This window comes from Theropithecus gelada, chromosome 2 (assembly GCF_003255815.1).
Source record: "Theropithecus gelada isolate Dixy chromosome 2, Tgel_1.0, whole genome shotgun sequence".
Taxonomy (NCBI): Eukaryota; Metazoa; Chordata; class Mammalia; order Primates; family Cercopithecidae; genus Theropithecus; species Theropithecus gelada.
The window spans coordinates 193,208,214-193,232,800 of record NC_037669.1 but is presented as its reverse complement, the minus strand read 5'-3'; the positions used below and the strand labels follow the sequence as shown (position 1 = coordinate 193,232,800).

Below are 24,587 nucleotides of genomic sequence, written 5' to 3'. Positions count from 1 at the left end.
GGAACTGGTCGCGGGTCCGGACGCTTCCGCCCGCCTTGGGCGGTATCGGCCGCTCAGTGGTCGGAGGAAATAGACGCGGGGCCGGAGGCTCTTGGACCTGAGGTATTAGGTTGGTGCAAAAATCATTGCGGCGGCCGGGAGCGGGGGCTCACGCGTGTAATCCCATCATTGGGGAGGCCGAGGCGGGCGGGTCACCAGAGTCAGGAGGAGGTCAAGACCAGCCTGGCCAACGTGGTGAAACCCTCTCTGCTAAAAGTACAAACGTTAGCCGGGCGTGGTGGCGGCGCCTGTAAGCCCCGCTGCTCCGGAGGCCGAGGCAGAATAAGCTATTGAACCCGGGAGGCGCAGCCTGCGGTGGGCCGAGATCAAGCCACTGCACTCCGGCCTGGCGACACAGCGAGACTCCGTCTCAAAAAAAAAAAAAAAAAAAGGAAGGAAAGAGACTTAGGGTGCATTCCCTGCTTTTTAAATTATGTATTTATTTATTTTGAAACGACGTCTCGCTCTGTCGCCCAGGCTGGAGTGCGGTGGCGCAATCTCGGCTCACTGCAACCTCCGCCTCCCGGGTTCAAGCCATTCTCCTCCCTCAGCCTCCCGAGCAGCTGGGACTACAGGCGCCCGTCACCACGCCCGGCTAATTTTTTTGTATTTTTAGTAGAGACGGGGTTTCACCATATTGGCCAGGCTGCTCTCAAACTCCTGACCTCAGGTGATCCACCCACTTTGGCCTCCCAAAGTGCTGGGATTACAGGTGTGAGCCACGGACCTGGCCAGAGCCTGGGGTTCTCTAACTCGTTTCTGGGGCCTGCCCACCACTTTTCTTGCCAGTGCCCATCTTCCAGGTTCTTCCCAGGCTGCTTCTGCCTGCCTTCTCCTCTTCCTGCCCATCATACCACACTCTCCCACCAGCATGTCCTTCATTCCGCTCTGACTCTTCTCACCACCCAGCCTAACCTGACTGAAAACCCCGCAGCAGGAGAGCAGGAGGCCTCTGCTTCTAGGTGCCCTGTGAGAAGCACCTGTGAGGTCGGGCTCACACCTGTAGTCCCAGCACTATGGGAGGACGAAGCGGGCAGATCACCTGAGGTCAGGAGTTTGAGACCAGCCTGGCCAACATGGTGAAACCCCACTTCTATTAAAAATCAAAAAAAAAAAAAAAAAAATTAGCCAGGCGTGGTGGCGTGCACCTGTAGTCCCAGCTACTGGGGAGGCTGAGGCAGGATAATCAATTGAACCCAGGAGGCGGCAGTTGCAGGGAACTGAGATCCTGCCACTGCACTCCAGCCTGGGTGACAGAGTGAGGCTCCGTCTCAAAAAAAAAAAAAGGAGCTGTGGCATTACAGTTCACCACACCAGCCTGTGGATACCTCCGTCCCCTGTTCGCTGGGCCAGCTCTCTGAAGACTCAGCTCAGGCCGGGCGCGGCGGCTCACGCCTGTAATCCCAGCACTTGGGGAGGCTGATGCAGGCAGATCATAAGGTCAGGAGTTCGAGACCAGCCTGTCCAATATGGTGAAACCCCGTCTCTACTAAAAATACAAAAAAAAATTAGCCGGGCATGGTGGCGTGCGTGCCTGTAATCCCAGCTACTCAGGAGACTGAGGCAGGAGAATTGCTTGAACCTGGGAGGTGGAGGTTGCAGTGAGCCGAGATCGCACCACTGCACTCCACTCCAGCCTGGCGACAGAGTGAGGCTCCATCTCAAAAAAAAAAAAAAAAAAAAGAATCAGCTCCGGTGCAAGCGAGGCCTTCCTTGAGTTCTCCCAGGTGCTCTGCCAGGAGGTTTGTTGTTCCACCGAGCTCTCATTGCACCTGCGTGAGCTGTAGCATGGCCCTTTGCATATGATGCTCGAATCACTGGTAGATGTGTTTGTTTCCGACCTAAACAAGAGCTCTTCAAGAGCAGGGTAGCATCCAAGGGCAAGGACCATGTCTTGGTCACCTTTGGATCCGCAGTATGTATGGCAGTGCCAGGCACAGAGTGGGTACTCATTATATACTATTTGGGTTTTGCAGGGGTTGTTTTTTTGGCAGGGTCTCTTGTCGCCCAAGCTGGAGTGCAGTGGTGTGATCACAGCTCACTGGAGCCCCAACCTCCCAGGCTCAAGCTATCCTCCCACCTCAGCATCCCAGGTAGCTGAGACGATGTCACGTACCACCACCGTTGGCGAATTTTTTAGTTTTTTGTAGAGACAGTGTGTTAGGCAGTTCTTGCACTGCTCTAAAGAAATACCTGAGACGGGGTGATTTATTAAGAAAAGAGATGGCCAGGCATGGTGGCTCACACCTGTAATCCCAGCACTTCGGGAGGTCAAGGCAAGTGGATTGCTTGAGGCCAGGAGTTCAAGACCAGCCTGGCCAACATGGCAAAATGCCGTCTCTACTGAAAAAAAAAAAAATGCCAGGCATGGTGGTGGGTGCCTGTAATCCCAGCTACTCAAGAGACTGAGGCAGGAGAATTGCTTGAACCCGGGAGGCAGAGGTTGCAGTGAGCCGAGATGGTGCCATTGCACTCCAGCCTGGGCAACAGAGCGAGACTCCATTTCAAAAAAAAAAAAGAGATTTAATTGGCTCACAGTTCTCAGGCGTTACGAGAAGCATACCACCCACATCACTCAGCTTCTCAGGAGGCCTCAGAGAGCTTTTACTCATGGCAGCAGGTGAAGAGGGAGCAGGTGAGTCCCATGGTGAGAGCAGGAGCAGGCGAGAGAGAGGCCAGAGGTGCCACACGCTTCTAAATGACCAGACCTCGCGGGAACCCACTATTGCAAAGACAGGTCCAAGTTGTGAGGGAGCCACCTCATGATCCACATGCCTTCCGCCAGGCCCCACCTCTAGCACTGGGGGTCACAGTTCAACATGAGATTCAACATGAGATTTGGGTGGGGACAGACGTCCAAACTGTGTGGACAGAGGTGATGCTCCTCAGGGTCTAGTTGTTGAACTCTGAAACACCAGTGAAGAGAACACTGGTGTCTTCGTCTGCCAGGCTGCTGTTACAAAATACTACCAACTGGGCCACTTAAGCAACGGAAATTTATTTTCTCAGTGCTGGAGGCTAGAAGTCCAAGAACCAGGTGCCAGCAGGTTTGGTGTCTCCTGAGGCCTCGCCCCTGCGCTTGCAGGCAGCCGCCTTCTCACTGGGTCCTCACAGGGCCTTTTTCTTTGAGCCAGTGTAGAGAGCTCTGTTCTCTCTTCCTCTTTTTATAAGCACACCAGTCCTCTTTAATTAGGGTCCCACCCTTATGGCCTCATTTAATCATCTGTTGTTTTTTTTTGGAGATGAGGTCTCACTGTGTTGCCCAGATTAGCCTCAAACCCCTGGTCACGAGTGATCTTCCCACATCGGCCTCCCACAATGCTCAAATGACAGGTGTGAGCCACTGCGCCCAGTCTTATTTCACCTTAATTACTAATTTAAAGGTGCCATCATGGCCGGGTGCAGTGGCTCACACCTGTAATCCCAGCACTTTTGGAGGCCGAGGTGGGTGGATCACTTGCAGTCAGGGGTTCGAGACCAGCCTGGCCAACATGGTGAAGCCCTGTCTCTACTAAAAATAGAAAAATTAGCGGGCGTGGTGGCACGCGCCTGTGATCCCAGCTACTCAGGAGGCTGAGGCAGGAGAATCGCTTGAACCTGGGAGGTGGAGGTTGCAGTGAGCCGAGATCTTACCACTGCACTCCAGCCTGGGTGACAGAGCGAGACTGTCTCAAAAAAAAGAAAAAAAAAAGTGCCGTCACCAAAGACTGTCACAATGGGGGTTGGGGCTTCAACCTACGGATTTGGAGGAAACACTATTTAGTCCATAATAACTGAAGAACTTGAATTTAGAAGATGGGGTTGGGGCCTGGCACAGTGACTCACACCTGTCATCCAGCACTTTGGGAGACCAAGGTGGGAGGATCACTTGAGGTCAGGAGTTCAAGACCAGACGGGGCAACGTAGCAAGACTCCATCTGTACAAAAATTAAAATCAGCCAGGTAGAGTGGTGTGTGCCTGTAGTCCCAGCTAGTCAGAGGCTGAGGCAAGAGGATCGCTTGAATGCATGGGTTCTAGGTTACAGTAAGCTATGGTTGTGCCACTGTACTCCAGCCAGGGGAACAGAGCAAGACCCTGTCTCAACAACAACAGAAAAACAGGGAGATGGGGGTCGGGTGCTGACTTCACCTGAATTTCACTGTGTGCTTTTGTGTAGCAAGCCTGCCGCCCTCTGTGAGCCTCAGCTTCTCGACGTGTAACAAGCGGCCAGTTGTATGGGATTGTCAAGAAGCTGAAACGAGATCCTGGCTGGAGGGTATTTTATGAACTACATATTCCTACACAATTATAAAGACTTAGTTATTTGTCCTATCCATGGATCACCTGGAAGATTACAGTGTGATTTAAAATGCATTCTGTCACTCAACCGACATGCAGTGAATTTTGTTGTCATTATTTCTCCAGAGATACCCAAAGAGAAAGTTGGTTTATAATTTGTACCCACTCCTTGTAGAAAGGATTCAGGCAACCAATGATGAAAACGCCCCTGCTTGAACGAGAAGGTTCTGCCTGTCACTTCTCACAGAGGCTGCAGAAAAGGCCCAGGAGGCTGTTGATGACATGAGCGACCACCAGGAGAAGCTGGAGCAGGCTGATGCACAGAAGGGCGGAGAAGAGGGACACATGCCAGACAACAGCTGTAGAGGGCTCCAGGCAGACGGAGTTCCAGAGCAAACGGTCATACAGATAATTCCTATCCCAAAAAATGAGGAGACCAGGGGTCGGGCAATAAGTAAGGAAAGCCAAACAGGCAACCCCAGTAGAAAACGGGAGCCTCTCCTGACTGGGTCATGGGACTGGGCTCCTGAGGGTGACCATTCCTGCTGCCTTTGCAATTTTCTGAGCATCAGAGGAGCAAGATGCTAGGATGTGTGACCCAAAGGAGCTTGTAGTTCATCTGTGTGTCTTTTTGTCTCTCCCTCTCTCTCTCTGAAAAGACCAAGCCCGAGCCTCCACCCATTTACCTACTATGCAGGTCTTTGAATGGGTAACCATATTTCCAAGCTTGTGTCTGATTGAAGGATGAAGTGTCAAACATGCAAAAAGGACCATCTTTCAGAGCAGCTCCAGAAGTGACAAAGCAAATCAGGGCTCCAAGTAAAGCCAGGCCACTTGACAACAGAGCAGTAAGCACCTGCGGAGGGAAGGAGAAACGGCGAGCTGAGATGGGGTCGCGGCTGGGGAGCCCGTGGGGCGGTCTGCACAGGTCTAACGTCTCTGGTCTCAGGCGTTCTTCTGTCCTGTCATGGGGGAGAATTCTATCCATGGCACACAAGATAGAAGCATCACCCAAAGTGGGGAGGCCAGTGAGCGGTTTCCAGGTAGAGCCAGGAAGGGCTGGGAGAGAAAGGACCAAGAAGGAGAATCGCAGACTCTTGGCCCCGGATCTCCCTGACTCAGCAAGTTCGCCTGAGCTGCTCGGCAGGTTGGCATCACAAACCTTTTGCGGATTACAGCCATTCAGCCTCTGAGCTAAAGAGAAGGGTTATCACAGGCCCGCCTCTGACTCTTCTGAGGAAAAGGTGCATTTTCAAAAGTTCCAGGCTCCCAACTCTGATTTTTCTGTTTTTCAAATCAAGGATAAAAAGAAGGAAGGCAGGGAAGGAAGGAGGGAAAGAAGGAGGAAAGAAGGGAAGGAGAGAAGTGGGAGGGAGGGAAAGAAGGGAGAGAAACAGTGAGAGAGGAGCTGCAGTCAGACCCTGAAATGACTCCACTTCTGTCGCTGCATTTCTCCAGCCAAGAGCTCCCGTGGCGATCAGTGTGTGCCCTCACTGCCCTCCCAGAAAATAACTGGGTTTCCTTCCTTGACAGGTTTCTAGCCTGCTTCTATATTGCCTGCCTTCCTCCCTCCCTCCTTTTTTGAGATGGAGCTTCACTCTTGTTGCCCATGCTGGAGTGCCGTGGCGCAATCTCAGCTCACGACAACCTCTGCCTCTGGGTTCAAGCAGTTCTCCTGCCTCAGCCTCCCGAGTAACTGGGACTACAAGTGTGCGCCACCACACCCAGCTAATTTTTGTATTTTTAGTAGAGACGGGGTTTCACCGTGTTGGTCAGGCTGGTCTCGGACCTTGTGATCCGCCTGCTTCAGCCTCCCAAACTGCTGGGATTACAGGTGTGAGCCACTGTGCCCGGCCCATATTGAATTCTTTCTTAGGGTTCTAGATATTTTTCTCCCTCCTCCAAAAATGTGTATTTTAAAAATCTGAATAACACCTACATAGCGTTTTTCTTCGGAGTCATGGAGTCATTTTCCCATTGATGTCAAGCTGGTTTGGAGTTGGGGAGGGACTGGAGAAAGGTGTATAGTAAGTTTTGACTCTGAGTTAAAAGATTCAAGATGAACTAGTAAGCCTAGGGCAGTGGTTCCCAAAATGGGGTCCCTGTCCAGCTGCATTACATCACCTGAGAACTTGTTAGAAATGCAAAACTTCCTGCTCCCCCTGACTCCTGAATCAGAAGCTCTGGGGAAGAGCCCAGCAATCCGTGTTCTGGCAAAAGCCCTCCAGGTGGTTCTGATGCACATTCAGTGTCAGAACTACGTGCCTCAGGGAAAACCAGACGGGACTAAGAACAGACAGTGCATGAATGAAGACAGTGAAAGAAATGTGCAAGTGTTTATTTATTTAGAGACGGAGTCTAGCTCTGTCGCCCAGGCTGGAGTGCAGTGGCGCCATCTCGGCTCACTGCAACCTCCGCCTCTCGGGTTCAAGCGATTTTCCTGCCTCAGCCTCCCAAGTAGCTGGGATTACAGGCCCCTGCCACCACGCCCGGCTAATTTTTGTATTTTTGGTAGAGACAGGGTTTCACCATGTTGGCCAGGCTGGTCTCGGACTCCTGACTTCAGGTGATCTACCCATGTCGGCCTCCCAAAGTGCTGGGATTACAGGCGTGAGCCACCGTGCACAGCCTCTATTTAATTTTTTAACATGTAACTGAGTCAGTGGGCTTCCCAACACGTGGGCTGCAGATATCAGAGCAGGCTGTGGAGTTACCATAAGGCCACAGATTTATGTCTGAGACCGAGCGTGTGTGTGTGTGTGTTACACACATATACTGAGATCTTTCAAGTTTATACAGTTGCTGCTATAATTAATAAGTTACAAATTTATTCTGGGCCTCAGTTTATCTGTAAAATGGAAGGGTTAGATTAGAATCTAGTGATTAGATGATCTCTGGAAAAGTTTCCTGTTCTAAGAAAATATTAGTTAAAATAACTAGGAAAATTTCCATCAATGACACGATTACAGTGTCATAACTCAGTCCATATTGTCCAGCACGCTAAGAGAATAACAGTTCCTCCCACTGGTACAGACATCTGGGCTTCACTAAGCACTACTCCCTTGACTTGCTCAGCTCCCATTTTACAGATGAAAGCCTGAAACTGGAAAGATGAAGCAACTTGCCAAAGAACTTAGCATTACTGAGGGTCACAGTGAGGACCTGACTTCAGGCCCCAAGACCAAAACTGCCTCTTTACCATCCTGCCTCTAGAGTAATAGAGGTGGAGACATTCTCGGTGTTAGAAGAGTGGAATCTGGTGCTTACGCTTCGACAGAGCCCACTCTTACTGAAGCAGCCGTATCTCCAGCCCATCAAGGAGATGAGGATAGCGGCAGTGAGTACCTGCAGGAGAGAGAAGAATGTTGAGATGGGGAAATTTACTTTGCCAGCTGTTTCTAGGTGCTGCCCACAGCTGTTGAAATAGAGTGGCTGGGCACCTCCCATGAACTCAGTTGTCCTCTTGACTCTGACTCCGGGGACCCACAGTTGGATGACTAGCCTGATCTAACGCTGTGGATGTGTGGATGTCAACTTTCACACCTGACCTGCCTGGTCCCAAGTTAGTCTTCCTGTCTCTTAAAGCTTCTGCAGACCCAAGACCAGCTTGTTAGAATAAACTTTCCTGCAAGGAATCAAAACACTTCCCGTGCCACCTTCCCGCTCCCCCTCCGGGATCTCTTTGAGAGTTCGCGTTCAAGGAACCCCAGACACTTACCATGAGGCCTCCTCCCCAGAGCCCAGTTCCCAGCATGGCGTGCTTGCCAATGAGGCCCCTCAACAGGTAGGTCACATCCCAGTTAGGACAGAGGAGTGCCATGTTGGCCCCAGCAGCAAACAGGGCTGCAGTCCCAAGGCTCAGCCCCAGGATACGGGAGCAAGTCCGTGAGCGTGCCGGTGTGCAGGGAGAGGACAGCATTCTGGAACAGATAGAGAGTCGCGGCAGCGCTGCTGTCGGGGGATGGGGAAGGGAACTCCAGCAGCATGTGATGGCTGGGGAAACACTACAGAAACCGCCACCTTCCAGGGACAGACCAATGAGCCAAGCAACCTGCTTAAAAACTCCGCTCCTTAGGAATCTTCCCCAGGGACTAGGATTTAATTGTTTCCTTTTCTGCTAACCCCTGTCCACACATACATAGTTTGCATTCCATCATATTTTGTTTATGCCTCTATTACAGCCAGTGATTATTTCTATCCGACAAAAAGAAAGAAATGTTTAAAGGTGGCTCCATGATGTCCATTGTCCCCACTTCTTTTTTTTTTTTTTTTTTTTTTTTTTTGAGATGGAGTCTCGCTCTGCCGCCCAGGCTGGAGTGTAGTGGCCGGATCTCAGCTCACTGCAAGCTCCGCCTCCCGGGTTTACGCCATTCTCCTGCCTCAGCCTCCCGAGTAGCTGGGACTACAGGCATCCGCCACCTCGCCCGGCTAGTTTTTTTGTATTTTTTAGTAGAGACGGGGTTTCACCGTATTAGCCAGGATAGTCTCGATCTCCTGACCTCGTGATCTGCCCGTCTCGGCCTCCCAAAGTGCTGGGATTACAGGCTTGAGCCACCGTGCCCGGCCTGTCCCCACTTCTATTCAGCGTTGCGCCGGTCCTAGCCAGCGCAGTACGAAAACAAAAGGAAGCAAAAGCCATACAGATAGGAAAGAAAGAAGTAACATTGCCGGCCAGGCGTGGTGGTTCACGCCTGTAATCCCAGCACTTTGGGAGCCCGAGGGGGACAGATCATGAGGTCAGGAGTTCAAGACCAGCCTGGCCAACATGGTGAAACCCTGTCTCTACTAAAAATACAAAAATTAGCCAAGCATGGTGGCAGGCGCCTATAATCCAGCTACTGGGGAGGCTGAGGCAGGAGAATTGCTTGACCCCGGGAGGCGGAGGTTGCAGTGAGCTGAGATCATGCCACTGTACTCCAGTCTGGGTGGGTGACACAGCAAGACTCCATCTCAAAAAAAAAAAAAGTAGCATTGTTATTATTCACAGATAATGTGATCACATTATGTAGAAAATCCTAAACATTATTAGAACTAACAGGTGAGTTTAGCAAGGTCATAGAATAAAAGATTAATATACAAAAATTCTATTCTATTGCATTTCTATATACAAGCAATGACAAATTGAGGATTGAAATTAAAATATATTGGCCGGGCGCGGTGGCTCAAGCCTGTAATCCCAGCACTTTGGGAGGCCGAGACGGGTGGATCACGAGGTCAGGAGATCGAGACCATCCTGGCTAACACGGTGAAACCCCGTCTCTACTAAAAATTACAAAAAACTAGCCGGGCGAGGTGGCGGGCGCCTGTAGTCCCAGCTACTCGGGAGGCTGAGGCAGGAGAATGGTGTGAACCCGGGAGGCGGAGCTTGCAGTGAGCCGAGATCTGGCCACTGCACTCCAGCCTGGGTGACAGAGCGAGACTCTGCCTCAAAAAAAAAAAAAAAAAAGAAATTAAAATATATTTACAATAGCATAAAAATATAATACATATGGATGAATTTAACAAAATATCTGCAAGACCTATATAGTAAGAATTGCAAAGCATTGCTGAGAAAATTAATAGAGACCTAAATAAATGGAGACACACACCATGCTCCTGAACCAGAAGACTCGCTGACATGTTCTCCCTAAATTGATGCATAGATTTAAAGCAATCTCAGTCAAAATCCTAGGAGAGTTTTGTTATAGAAATTGACAACCTGAATCCAAATTTATATGGAAATGCAAAACAATTTTGAAGATTAGCCAAAGGAGTGTTGAAAAACAAAGCTGGAGAACTTATGCCATGTGATTTCAAGACTTATAAAGCTACAGTAACTGAAGACACTGAAGTCACGGCGTAAGGAAACATATATGGACTACTGGAACAGGCTGGAGCTCAGAAATAGACCCAAGCCATGACAAATGATTTTTTTTTTTTCTTGAGATGGAGTCTCACTCTGTCACCCAGGCTGGAGTGCAGTGGCGTGATCTTGGCTCACTGCAACCTCCACCTCCTAGGTTCAAGCGATTCTCCTGCCTCAGCCTCCCAAGTAGCTGGGATTACAGGTGCCCGCCAGCACGCCTGGCTAATTTTTTGTATTTTTAGTAGAGACGGGGTTTCACCGTGTTAGCCAGGACGGTCTTGATCTCCTGACCTTGTGGTCCACCCGCCTTGGGCTCCCAAACTGCTGGGATTACAGGTGTGAGCCACCGCGCCCGGCCGATAAATGATTTTTTAAGAAGATAACAATTCAGTGGGAAAAAGTCTCTTCCACAAATGGTGCTGGAACAATACATATGCAAAACAAAACTACCTTCACTGTTACTTCATAACAGATTCAAAAATTCACTTGAAATGGAGCATGGGTCTAAAAGCTTTATAAAATTTCTAGAATAAAACAAACCCACTGGGACTTTGGGTTAGATAAAGGTTTCTTAATAAAATGCAAAAAGCACAATCCACAAAACATGATTAATCAGACTGCTTAAAATTTAAATGTCGGCTGGGTGCTTGCCTATAATCCCAGCTACTCGGAGGTTGAGGCAGGAAAATCGCTTGAACCCAAGAGGTGGAGGCTGCAGTGAGCCGAGATCACGCGACTGCACTCCAGCCTGGGTGACAAGAGCAAGCGACTCCATCTCAAAAAAAAAAATCATGCTAAATGAAATAAGCCAGACACTAAAGGACAAATATTGTATGATTCCACTTATATGAAATATTCAAAATAACAAATTTACAGAGAAAGAAAGTAGATTGGAGGTTACCAGGGACTGTGGGGAGGACAGAATGGGGAGTTATCGTTTAATGGTTACAGAGGTTTGGGGGTTTTTTTTGTTTTTTTGGTTTTTTTTGAGAAGAGTCTAACTCTTGTCACCCGGGCTGGAGTGCAGTGGCACGATCTCAGCTCACTGCAACCTCTGCCTCCCAGGCTCAAGCAATTCTCCTGCCAAGTAGCTGGAACTATAGGCGCCCGCCACCACGCCCAGCTAATTTTTGTATTTTTAGTAGAGACGGGGATTCACCATGTTGGCCAGGCTGGTCTTGAACTCCTGACCTCAGGTAATCCACCTGCCTCGGCCTCCCAAAGTGCTGGGATTACAGGCGTGAGCCACCACGCCCAGTGGTTTTGGGGGTTTTTTAGAGATGCAGTCTCAATATGTTGCCCCAGCTGGTCTTCAACTCCTGGGCTCAAATGATCCTCCAGCCTGAGCCTCCAGAGTAGCTACGACCAGATTTGGGCCACTTGCCCACAGTTTAATGGTTACAGACTTTCTGTTTGGGGTGAAGAAAAGTTTTGGAAATAGATAATGGTAATGGTTGTACATCATTGCAAATGTAATTACTGTCACTGAATTGTACACTTTAAAATGGTTAAAAAGACAAATTTGATGTTACATACTTTACCACAATAAAAAATCTATTTAAAAACTTGCAATTACCCAAATGTGGTAATCCCAGCACTTTGGGAGGCCAAGGCAGGTGGATTACCTGATGTCAGGAGTTTGAGACCAGCCTGATCAACATGGTGAAACCTCATCTCTATTAAAAATACAAAAAATTTGCCAGACGTGGTGGCAGGCACCTGTAATCCCAGCTACTCGGGAGGCTGATGTAGGAGAATCACTTGAGCCCAGGAGGCAGAGGTTGCAATGGGCAGAGGTTGCAATGAGCAGAGATCTTGCCATTGCACTCCAACCTGGGCAACCAGAGTGGAGCTCATATATATAAATAAATATGAATTAAAACAGGACTAGTAATATTTGGGCAGACGCACGTCAATGTGGATCTGAAAAAACTCAGCGTCATGACATCCCCAGGAAGTGGCCTGTTGCCACTGTGCAGTTCTGTTACATGTCTGTCTCCCCTTAAGGCTCTTTATTTATTTATTTTTAATTTTAAAAAATTTATTTTTGGCCGGGTGTGGTGGCTCACGCCTGTAATCCCAGCACTTTGGGAGGCTGAGGCGGGCATATGACCTGAGGTCAGGAGTTCAAGACCGGCCTGGCCAACATGGTGAAACCCCGTCTCTACTAAAAATACAAAACTAGCCGGGTGTGGTGGTGTATGCCTGTAATCCCAGCTACTCAGAAGGCTGAGACAGAAGAATCACTTGAACCCAGGAGGCAGAGGTTGCAGTGAGCCGAGATCGCACTTGTTGTCCAGCCTGGACAACAAGAGTGAAAGTCCGTCTCTGGAAAAAAAAAAAAAATGTAATACAGGTGAGGTCTCCTTATGTGGCCAAGGCTGGTCTCAAACTCCTTGGCTCAAGGGCCCTCCCACCTCAAACTCCCAAAGTAGTGGGATTACAGGCATGAGTCACTGCACTTGGCCCCTTTAGGCTCTTGACACTCCTATAACACATTGCTTTGCACTTAATCAGAAATATGTGTATATAGGCTGGGCACAGTGGCTCATACCTGTAATCCCAGCACTTTGGGAGGCTGAGGTGGGTGGATCATGAGGTCAGGAGTTTGAGACCAGCCTAGCCAACATAGTGAAACCCCATCTCTACTAAAAATACAAAAAAATTAGCCGGGCGTGGTGGCGGGTACCTGTGGTCCCAGCTACTCGGGAGGCTGAGGCAGGAGAATGGCACGAACCTGGGAGGCGGAGCTTGCAGTGAGCCAAGATTATGCCACTGCACTCCAGCCTGGGCAACAGAGTGAGACTCCGTGTCAAAAAAAAAAAAAAAAGGCTGGGCGTGGTGGCAGGCGCCTGTAATCCAAGCTACTCAGGAGCTTGAGGCAGGAAAATCACTGGAGCCCGAGAGGCAGACGTGGCAGTGAGCCCAGCCTGGGTGACAGAGCGAGAGTGAGAGCGAAAGAAGGGAGGCAGGCAGGCAGGCAGGCAGGCGAAGGGAAGGGAAGGGAGGAAGGAAATTATATATATATATATATATATATATATATATATGAGATATGGATCAGAGGCTCTCTCTATATATGCACACACACATATACACATATAATGTATAATGTGTGTATATATGTGTATATGTACGTACACACACACGCAGTAGTCCTCCATATCTGCAGCGGATATGTTCCAAGAGCTTCAGCAGATACCTGAAACCACAGATCATACCAAACCTTGTATATTCAGATGCTTCTCCACTTATCATGGGGTCGCTCTCCTATAAACCCATTGTAAGTCAAAATATCCTAAGTCCAAAAGGCATTTAATGCTGGCAACATAGTAGACAGTACCTGACTCACAATGGTTCAACTTAGGATTTTATTTATTTATTTATTTATTTATTTAGAGAGAGGGTCTTGCTCTGTCACCCAGGCTGGAGTGCAGTGCACAATCATTGTTCACTGCAGCCCTGATCTGGGCTCAGGTGATCCTCCCACCTCAGTCTCTTGGGTAGCTGAGACCGCAGGCATGCGCCACCATACCTGGCTAACTTTTTAGTTCTGTAGAGACAGGGTCTCACTATGTTGCTCAAGCTGGTCTCAAACTCCTGGCCTCAAGTGATCCTCCCACCTCCACCTCCCAAAATGTTGGGATTACAGGTGTGAGCCACCGCGCCCGGCCCCAACTTACTTTTGACTTTATGCGGTGCAAAAGCAATGAGTATTCAGTAGAAACCGTAATCCTATCATAACGTGTAAGGAGTTAACTTGTGATGGAGTTAGGTCCCTAGAAACCTGTCGTAAAGTTGGAAAATTAGAAGTCAAACCTTCATAAGTAGAGGACTGTCTGTACTATGCTTTTTCGTATACATACGTACCTATAGTAAAGTTTAATTTATAAATTAGACACAGTAAGAAGTTCACAACAACAATAATAAAATAGAACAGTTGTAACAATATACTGTAATAAAAGTTATGTGGATGTGGTCTTTCTCATTGAAAATATTTCATGTAAGTTTTTTGAACTGCAGTTGACCACAGATAGCTAAAACCTTGGAAAGCAAAGCTGCAGATAAGGGGGGATTACTTTACATCACACATAAATAATGAAATATTTCAGAGCATAAAGAATTAAACACTGGGGGAGGGCCAGGGCTGAAAAACTATCTATAGGTACTGAGCTCACTACCTGAGTGACGGGAATTACTCATACCCTAACCTCAACATGACACAATAGACACATGGAACAAACCTGCATATGTATCCCCGAATCTCAAAAGTTGAAATTATATTTTTAAAATTTGCATCAAAGGCCAGGCATGGTGGCTTATGCCTGTAATCCCAGCACTGTGGGAGGCCAAGGCGGGCAGATCACTTGAGGTCAGGAGTTCAAAACAGCCTGGCCAACATGGCGAAACCCCATCTCTACTAAAAATACAAAACTTAGCCAGGCGTGGTGGTGTGCACCTGTAATCCCAGCTACTCAGGAGGCTGAGGCAGGAGAATCGCTTGAACCTGGGAGGCAGAGGTTGCAGTGAGCCAAGATAACACCACTGCACTCCAGCCTGGGCCACAGATCGAGACACTGTCTCAAAAAAAAAAAAAAAATTGCATTAAAAAAGAATTAAACCTAATGAGTAAACTATATGTGTAACTTGTGTGGGATAATTAACACCCATGTAAACACAACCAATTGTAACACACACGTCATTGCCCATCACATCACGGGTGCTCCAGGTGTGTCCTCTCCAATCCTGGCTTCTTTCTGGACTCCCTCCTAGGAACCACGACCCTATATTTCATCTTCATGGTATCCTTTTAAAAACAGGTTTACAACTTAGGAACTCAAAATTTTTTTAGAAACTTGGTTTGTCGAGTGTTTTCTACTTTTTCAGACCGTAGTTTTTTTTTTTTTTTTGGAGACGAAGTCTCGCTCTGTGGCCCAGGCTGGAGCAGTGGTGCGATCTCAGCTCACTGCAACCTCCGCCTCCCGGGTTCAAGCAATTCTCCTGCCTCAGCCTCCCCAGTAGCTGGGACTACAGCCGCCCACCACCACGCCCAGCTAATTTTTGTATTTTTGGTAGAGACGGGGTTTCACCATGTTGGCCAGGCTGGTCTTGAACTCCTGGTCTCAAGTGATCCGCCTGCCTCAGCTTCCCAAAGTGCTGGAATTACAGGCGTGAGCCACTGAGCCCGGACAGACTGTAGCTTATGGTAAAGACGACAAACACTGAGACAGAACACTGAGCAGGCTGTTTAGTTTGGGGGTATGCTTTGGCTCCTCTCCCTCACCCTACCCCACAGCCCTCAGTGACTTTTGCTTCCTCTAATCTCAGCCCATGCTCATCTCCTGCCCCTCCCCTCCCCAGAAGGAACTTTTGGCTGCAATTCTTCGATTTCGTTATGATGAGTTGCCTTGACCGCATGCCCTGTCCATTTGGGTATTAGCCCTCCAAGCCATGTCTCCCACAGTGAATAAAGAGCTTGTCCCAGATGAAAAGGAGTCTGGATCTCAGCAGATGGGAGGGGTGTCCTGGGAGGGTGGGGGTAGGAGAGGGGAGGGGTGCACGGGGAGGGTGGGGGTAGGAGAGAGAGGAGGGGTGCACGGGGAGGGTGGGGGCAGAAAAGGGGAGGGGTGTCCTGGGAGGGTAGAGGCAGGAAAGGGGAGGGGTATCCTAGGACGGTGGGTGTAGGAGAGGGGAGGGGTATCCTGGGAGGGTGGGGGCAGGAGAGGGCAGGGGTGCACGGGGAGGGTGGGGGTAGGAGAGGGGAGGGGTGTCCTAGGAGGGTGGGGGTAGGAGAGGGGAAGGGTGCACGGGGAGGGTGGGGGCAGGAGAGGGGAGGGGTGCACGGGGAGGGTGGGGGCAGGAGAGAGGAGGGGTGCATGGGGAGGGTGGGGGTAGAAGAGGGGAGGGGTGCACGGGGAGGGTGGGGGCTGGAGAGGGGAAGGGTGTCCTGGGAGGGTGGGTGTAGGAGAGGGGAGGGGTATCCTGCGAGGGTGGGGGTAGGAGAGGGGAAGGGTGTCCTGGGAGGGTGGAGGCAGGAGAGGGGAGGGGTGCACGGGGAGGGTGGGGGTAGGAGAGGGGAGGGGTGTCCTGGGAGGGTGGGGGCAGGAGAGGGGAGGGGTGCACGGGGAGGGTGGGGGTAGGATATGAACCAACGGTGACCCTTACCCCGGCAACCCAAGGGTCAGGAATCGGGAGGGATGGGGTGTCTCTTCCCCTGTCAACCCTCTGGCTGGCAAGCCACTGGACTCCTCAGTCACAGCAAGGAGCCTGTCCTGCTCCTGAGAGCAGGGTGACTGTGGAGAACGGCCCCCCTCACAGCGGCCCACAGTGCTGCGATGCCCCCCCGCATGTCCACACAGCCTCCCTCCGAGATGGTCCCATCATGCAGTGCGAGGCTTTCAGTGTGTAATTCTGTGTTGAGGCAAATTAACCACCCAGGGTGTCAGCAACTCTCAACTTTAACCCACTGCCCACTCAGATGACTGACGGGGGCCCAAGGAAAGATGGGTGTGTGGTGGCCTCTCAAGCGGGTGCTCTAGATCATAGGGCCAGGAGACGCCCTAGTGCAGGAACGCATTTAGTGCCTTCAAATCACACCACCTTTGAGAAAGGCCTGTCTAGACACTTCACCAACATCAACCCCCTGACAATCTACACAAACTTTCCCATCAGAAAAGTCTTTTTTCTTTTTTTTTTCTTTTTTATGAGACAGAGTTTCACTCTTGTTGCCCAGGCTGGAGTGTAATGTCCCGGTCTCGGCTCACTGCAACCTCCACTTCCTGGGTTCAAGTGATTCTCCTGCCTCAGACTCCTGAGTAGCTGGGATTACAGGTGCCCACCATTACGCCCGGCTAATTTTGTATTTTTAGTAGAGGCTGGGTTTCTCCAGGTTGGCCAGGCTGGTCTTGAACTCCTGACTTCAGGTGATTCACCCGCCTCAGCCTCCCAAAGTGCTGGGATTACAGGCGTGAGCCACCGTGCCCGGCTCAGAAAGGTCTTAAAGGGGAAACTAAAAATGATGGACAACGAGGGGAAAACTACCAGGTGGAGCATGGCTTTTGGATGAGTGGAATTCAGAGGCTGGCTGTCCGCCAATCAAACACTAAAAGCGCTTGCCGTCGTGTGAATTTCACCTCCTCTTCCTGACTTTATTCCCCCTAGAAATCATAACATTTGGAGAAACGCTTCCAAAAAATGTGAACCAGGAGGTGAGCAAAGAGGAGGGCTAATTTGATATCTGAAGAGACAAGCAAGATCAGAAGGTAAAACCTTAAAACCAGGCTGTTGGGGAGTTCCTTGTTCTGTCCTGAGGTCCTGGCTAGGTGAGCAAGTCATCGTCTAGATGTCAGGGCAACAACAGAAGTGATCAGCTCAATTTCATGGAGGAAGAGAACGTACATTCTCTACCCCTGTGGATCTCCCTCGCCACCTAGCAAGCCTTTTCTTTCATTCTTTCTTCAGTCAGATGTTTATTAAGTGATCATTACCTGACAGGCACTTGCTGGGGGCTAGGGATATAATGATGAAAAAGATGTAATCCCTTTTCCTGAGGAGCTTAAAGTTTACTGGGGACGCAGCTAAGGCAAAAAGCAATTCTGGTTTTTTGTTTGTTTGTTTTTTGAGACAGAGTTTCTCTTGTCGCCCAGGCTGGAGTGCAGTGGCACAATCTCGGCTCACCGCGACCTCCACCTCCCGGGTTCCAGCGATTCTCCTGCCTCAGCCTCCCCAGTAGCTGGAATTACAGGCACGCACCACCCCAGCTAATTCTGTATTTTTAGTAGTGACGGGTTTTCACCATGTGGGTCAGGCTGGCCAAAAAGCAATCCTAATGAAGTGTGGTGAGTGTTAGAGCAGACACGAGCAGGGCCGGGGAAGGCCCCGACCCCAGTAACGTCAGGTGACTGTGAGGGGATGGTCAGGCAGTTGTTACTCTGTCTTTCTAAAATAATAATTGGTCACAGCCAGCGTCAGGGAAAGGCAGTCTCCCAACAGATGGAAAATACCTGAACCTGGTGATCAGCAGCTTCCTGATAAGAGCTCAGGGGCTGGGCGTCAGCGCTCCAGCAGGTGCACTAAGAAGCAAAATGGCGGAGTTTAGCGGGTTCGTGAAGGTCCTCTAGCGCCTCTCCGCTGGTAAGGGCAAAACGCCTCAAGTGAGCATGCGCAGGACTTCAGTAACCCCACTGCGCATGCGGCCCCTCGCAAGTGCCTGTGCGGCAGACTCAGGGCGTGCAGACAGCCCACCTCAAGGGAAGATCGGGGAGAAGAGATGGAGACCGCGGAACCATCCCCATGTAGAAAACCCAAGTCAAGGACTGAACAGCACGCTTGGGTCTCTCAAGTCGCGCACTTGGCCCTCTTCCAAGTGTACTTTACTTCCTTTCATTCCTGCTCTGAAAGTTTTTAATAAACTTTCACTCCTTCTCTAAAACTTGCCTCGGCCTCTCCCTCTGCCTTAAACCCACTTCTGCCCCTCAGCTGAATCTTTCCCCCGAGAAGGCAAGGATTGAGTTTGCTGCAGACTCGCTGGATTCGCCGCTGGTTGCAGTAAGTACCAGGCAGAGGCATCCAACTTAAGGCGTCATGGAAGCACATGGAGGAACCGAATCCTATCTGGCAGAAGCAAAACGAAGCCTCCCGCAGGAAAGGCTGCCCATGCCCACACTTGATGGACAGTGAGGTACTAGGCAGGGAAGAGTATCCTAGGTGCAAAGGCCGGAAGTTGACAGACTGAGGCAAAAGGAGAAGGTAAGTGAATTGCGCAGTCACACAGCCGCCAAGCTGCAGAGCCAGGCCCGCTGGAGTGGAAACGTGCACTCTCGTCTGTGAGGCTGCGCTGTCCCTGGCCGTCACCTCACCCTTTCATCTCTGCTTACCTGCATCTGCTGTCAAGGCTCAGAATGGGAGAGAAAGAACCTGGAGCAAGGCTGCCTCTTCAGAGGAGGCTCCGCGCCTGCAGCCCCGGGGCTGGACGTGATGTTGTCGTCCCAGGACTGTCCAGGAGGGCCAGGGAGGCTCTCTATATACGCAGAGGTCACCCAGGCGTGTGTGTGCGCCCACGCCCCTGCCCACAGCCTGCATTGAAGGCGCTTCCGCTCCTCGGAGAGCCCTGTCCTGATGACCCACCCTCTGCTCATTTCCATGTGATTCTAAGGCAGGAAACAGGAGGCCTCATGAGCTCCACGGTCCTGATGAGTCACTGGATGCACCCTGAGAAACACCTCACCCTCCGCTCTCCCCAGGCAGCAACGCTTTCCACACCCCAGCTGTTCCTGTCCTCATCTGCCACCCCGCAAAGAATCTGGGCTCTTTGGCAGAACAGCACCAAGCAGGGCAGCCACCCTTTTTTCCTCATCACTCTCCTTACCTTGTCCTTGGCTGCCTCGACGTGTGGCATGGTTCCTGTACTAGACTTCTAACTTTTTTTTTTTTTTTTTTTGAGACAGGGTCTTACTCTGTCACCCAGGCTGGAGTGCGGTGGCGTGATCTCGGCTCACTGCCAGCTCCACCTCCCACACTCAAGCAATCCTCCCACCTCAGCATCCTGAGTAGCTGGTACTACAGGCACCTGCCACCATGCCCGGCTAATCTTTGTATTTTTAATACAGACGGGGTTTTGCCATTTTGACCAGGCTGCTCTCTGACTCCTGACCTCAGGTGTTCGCCTCAGCCTCCCAAAGTGCTAAGATTACAGGTGTGAGCCACCACACTCAGCCTCCTAACTGTTTTGTTCAAGCCCCAGGCCACTATCATCTTGCACCATACTCTCACTAAATTTCTGAGGATTTTGTGGTGCTCTCTGCATGGGACATTGGTGACCCTCTATGGACAAGCTCCTATTCAAGATTCAGTTCAAACATTCCCAGTGAAGTCTGCCAGGATTTCTTTCTTTTTTTTTTTCTTTTTTTGAGAAGGAGTCTTGCTCTGTCGCCCAGGCTGGAGTGCAGTGGCCGGATCTCGGCTCACTGCAAGCTCCACCTCCCAGGTTTATGCCATTCTCCTGCCTCAGCCTCCCAAGTAGCTGGGACTACAGGCGCCCGCCACCTCGCCCAGCTAGTTTTTTTGTATTTTTTAGTAGAGACGGGGTTTCACCGCGTTAGCCAGGATGGTCTCGATCTCCTGACCTCGTGATCCACCCATCTCGGCCTCCCAAAGTGCTGGGATTACAGGCTTGAGCCTCCGCGCCCGGCCTGCCAGGATTTCTTTACTCTGAGTTAGATACTTCTTTCTCTATGCTCCCATTGTGTTTTAAACATCTAGATATCATAATGCATGTATACAGTAAAAGTGCAGAAATCTTTTCTTTTTTTTTTTTTTGAGAGGGAGTTTCGCTCTTGTTCCCAGGCTGGAGTGCAGTGGCACAATCTCAGCTCACCGCAACCTCTGCTTCCCTGCTTCAAGCAATTCGCATGCCTCAGCCTCCCAAGTAGCTGGGATTACAGGCATGCGCCACCACGCCTGGCTAATTTTGCATTTTAGGTAGAGACAGCATTTCTCCATGTTGGTCAGGCTGGTCTCGAACTCCAGACCTCAGGTGATCTACCTGCCTTGGCCTCCCAAAGTGCTGGGATTACAGGTGTGAGCCACAGTGCCTGGCCTAAAGTGCACAAATCTTAATGATAAAATCTGATGAATTTTTACATGTACACGCAGGTGAACCAGCACACAAATCAAGATACAGGACATTCTAAATCCCCACAGGCTTCATTGTGTCTCCTGTCATTCATATCCCTTGTCCCCTGTGTTAACTTTCATTTTGGCTCTTACAATAATTGGTTAGGTTTCAGTTGTTCTTGAATTTCACATAAATTCAATCAAACAGTTTCCTTTTTTAAAAAAAAAAAACACAACAGGATTTTGCTGTGTCATCCAGGCGGGAGTGCAGTGGCACAATCATGGCTCACTGAAGCCTTGCCCTCCCAGGCTCAAGTGATCCTCCCACGTCAGCCTCCCGAGTAGCTGGGACCACAGGCAAGCATCACCACGCCAGCTGATTTTTTTATTTCTTGTAGAGATGGGGTCTCGCCATGTAGCCCAGTCTGGTCTCGAACTCCTGGGCCCAAGTGATCCTCCTGCCTTGGCCTCCCAAAGTGCTAGATTACAGGTCACTGCGCCCGGCCCAGTGTGGCTTTTGTGTGTGGCTTTCTTTACTCAATATTCTATATGCAAGATTCATCCATCATGTAATTTATTCTTTTATTGCTGAGTATTATTTCGTTGGATATTACAACTTTTTCTACTCTTGATGGACTTTTATATTTTCAACTTTTGCCTGTTATAAATAATGCTGCTATGAATATTATTCTACATGTCTTTTGACAGAACTATGCACTAATTTTTCAGAGAATATACTTAGGAATAGGATTGCTATCATAGGGCAGGTGAATATTTAATTTTGGCAGATATTGCCACACAGATTCCCAAAGTACTCCTACTAATTTACATGTCCACCAGCAGTGTGTGGCAGTTTCCATTTCTACACATTCTTGCAAACATTTTTAATTTTAGGCATTGTGGTGGGTGTTTAATGTAATCTCCTTGTGTTTGGATTTGCATCTTCTTGATGAGTAAGCACCTTTTCATATATGTATTAGCCATTTGAAGATCCTCTTTGAGAAGTTCCTGTCCATGGTTTTTGCCCATTTTTGGTTATCTTTTTTTCTTACTATTTTCTAGTTCGTTATAATTCTAGGTATGAGACCTTTATCAGGTAAACTTATTGTGAATGTTTTCCCCCAGTTTGTGGTTTGACTTTTTACTCTCTTTATTATGTCTTTTTTTTTCTTTTTTTTTTAATTTTATTTTTTTTTTGAGACAGTCTAGCTCTGCCATCAGGCTAGAGTGCAGTGCCACGATCTTGGCTCGCTGCAACCTCCATCTCCCAGGTTCAAGCGATTCTCCTGCCTCAGGCTGCCGAGTAGCTGGGATTACAGGCATGGGCTGCCACACTCAGCTAAGTTTTGTATTTTTAGTAGAGACGGGGTTTCACCATGTTGGCCAGGCTGGTCTTGATCTGCTGACCTCGTGATCCACCCACCTGAGCCTCCCAAAGTGCTGGGATTACAGGTGTGAGCCACCACGCCCGGCCTTAATTATGTCTCTTCATGAAGAGAAAGTACTGATTTTAATTCAGCTCCATTCATCTATCTTCTTTTATGGTCAATACTTCTAGTGTCCGTTTAGGAAATCTTTGCCCACGTCCCACCGGAGTGTGACTCACTTCTCACTTCATGGCTGTGAGGCCCTTGCAGGCAGCGGCTAACTCTGTATGTTCCCAGCCTCACACAGAGCTTGGAACATGGCAGGAGCTCCAGAATCACTCGATGAATGAATTCATTCATGCGAATGCGTAAAGTAACACACACAGTCTCTGCATGCAGATTTTACTTCCAGTGATGAAAACAATTACTGAGAAACCCCCTGATGCACATATATGAGAAGGGATCATTATAACTGACTATCACAGGTTAATTTTTTAAAATAAAATTGGAACCCTTCATTAATTTTCGTGTCATCCTTGCACAGGAACCATGTTAAACTTCTCTGTGTCGTCCCAATTTTAGTATATGAGTTGCCAAAGTGAGCACAGTTTAAGTCTTCTAAACTGTTTGTGAGTTGCTTTCTATATAAGAATTTCTTTCTTTCTTTTTTTTTTTTTTTTTCAGATGGAGTCTCGCTCTGCCGCCCAGGCTGGAGTGTAGTGGCCGGATCTCAGCTCACTGCAAGCTCCGCCTCCCGGGTTCACGCCATTCTCCTGCCTCAGCCTCCCGAGTAGCTGGGACTACAGGCGCCCGCCACCTCGCCCGGCTAGTTTTTTGTATTTTTAGTAGAGACGGGGTTTCACCGTGTTAGCCAGGATGGTCTCGATCTGCTGACCTCGTGATTCGCCCGCCTCGGCCTCCCAGATGCTGGGATTACGGACGGGAGCCACTTGTTGAAGAAATCAGGCACGTGAGATGAACAGCGGCCCGCGTGGGGTCTGTGTCTTCGCTTCCCCGTGGAGAGCCTCTGGCTGCCTCGGAAGAACGGAGCATCCTTTCGGCGGACGGTGCCCGGTGCGGAGTGAGGCTGCAGGCGGCTCTGCCGGGTGCCGGGGGGGCGCGGACGGGAGTCTGAGGACACCGTGACCGGCGGGCCGGGGCCGGGAGACCAGTCGTGCCGCCAAAGGCTTCCCGAGGCCGAACCGTTTGGGAGGCGCCGTGGCCCACACCGGGAGTCCCAGCACTTCGGAGGCCGGTGGAGCACTCGAGGCTGTGGCCGCCCGAGGCCTCCCTTACCCGCGGCCCGGACGGAGCCGGTTCTTCGCGACAGGGGAACCGCAATAGAGAAACAGTCACTCAGGCCGAGGCGGCTGTGCGGGAGGCCGGAGTTTCGTTGTCACTCAGATCGGTCTCCCTGAGCGTTGGAGGAGCAGCGTTTAAGGAAAACTTGCTGGGTGGGAAGCCAGGGACCGGAGTGCTCACTGGTCAGGGGTGAAATCCCGGGGAGTCAGAGCTGTCTTCCTGCGGAGTCAGTTCCTGGGTCGGGGTCACGAGATCAGACCAGCCGGGTTATCGATCCGGGTGGTGCCAGCTGATCCATCAGGTGCAGGGTCTGCAGAATATCTCGAGCTCTGATCTTAGGAGCAGTGTAGGGAGGGTCAGAATCGTGTAGCCTCCAGCTGCATGGCTCCTAAACCAGAATTTCGAATCCTGTGGCTAATGTTAGTCTAGTCCCCAGGCAAGGAGGAGGTCTGCTTTGGGAAAGGGCTGTTACTGTCTTTGCTTAAACTATAAATTACAAACTCAGTTTCTCCCAAAGTTAGTTCAGCCTATGCCCAGGAATGAAGGAGGACAGCTTGGAGGTGAGACGCAAGATGGAGTCGGTTCAGTTGAATCTCTTTCACTGTCATCATTTTGCAAAGGCGGTTTCAAGGCCAGAAATTTGAGACCAGCATGACCAACATGGTGAAATCCTGTCTTTACTAAAGATACACAAATTAGCGGGGCGTGGTGTGCACACCTGTAGTCCCAGCTACTGGGGAGGCTGAGGTGGGAGGATTGCTTGAGTACCAGATGTGGAGGCTGCAGTGAGCCGAGATCGCGCCACTGCACTCCAGTCTCAGCGACAGAGAGACTGTGTCTCAAAAAAAAAAAAAGACTCGGCAGAACAGGCTAGACAGATAGATGTTCCATTCTGGGGTATATTGTGGGATCTGGAGGTGGGATTTGAGCAAGAAATTGAGGAAGCTGATAAAATAGAATTCACTGGCAGAAGAAGAAGAGAGAAGATGAAACAGCGAGACAACTAGGCCAGCTGTTTTCTAGAGTTCGCCAGATAAGAGTGACAGGACTAATCAGCCTCCTGTGGGTGGACTCCAAACTCAACTGAAAGCTGACAAGAGAGCACATTCCTTTAATTGGAGGGAGGAAAAAGGGGAAGATA

At 49.9% G+C, this 24,587-nt stretch overlaps 1 protein-coding gene, 1 long non-coding RNA gene and 1 other non-coding gene across 5 annotated transcripts; 1 reads left to right on the top strand and 2 right to left on the bottom strand.

The window, feature by feature from the left end:
- The first annotated feature begins 2 nt into the window (after nucleotides 1-2).
- LOC112618600 lies at nucleotides 3-4,410 on the top strand. Its single transcript, XR_003118102.1, has 2 exons — nucleotides 3-102; nucleotides 4,197-4,410. It is a non-coding gene; the product is annotated as an uncharacterized LOC112618600 (long non-coding RNA).
- On the bottom strand, nucleotides 4,283-19,262 carry TM4SF19 (transmembrane 4 L six family member 19). 3 transcript variants are annotated; one of them, XM_025375804.1, is made up of 5 exons: nucleotides 19,040-19,191; nucleotides 8,037-8,238; nucleotides 7,586-7,663; nucleotides 5,005-5,174; nucleotides 4,283-4,733 (listed from the first exon to the last, which is right to left on the bottom strand). In XM_025375804.1, exons 2-5 carry the CDS (start codon nucleotides 8,235-8,237, stop codon nucleotides 4,553-4,555), a joined length of 630 nt encoding a protein of 209 aa, XP_025231589.1. In that variant the 5' UTR covers nucleotide 8,238; nucleotides 19,040-19,191; the 3' UTR covers nucleotides 4,283-4,552. The 3 variants fall into 3 exon arrangements, with proteins under 3 accessions (XP_025231589.1, XP_025231588.1, XP_025231590.1); XM_025375803.1 differs by having other exon boundaries at nucleotides 4,284-4,733; nucleotides 5,009-5,174; XM_025375805.1 differs by lacking the exon at nucleotides 7,586-7,663 and having other exon boundaries at nucleotides 4,284-4,733; nucleotides 19,040-19,262.
- A 3,381-nt stretch (nucleotides 19,263-22,643) lies between these two features.
- LOC112619833 lies at nucleotides 22,644-22,750 on the bottom strand. Its single transcript, XR_003118334.1, has one exon. It is a non-coding gene; the product is annotated as a U6 spliceosomal RNA (small nuclear RNA).
- Nucleotides 22,751-24,587: the final 1,837 nt, after the last annotated feature.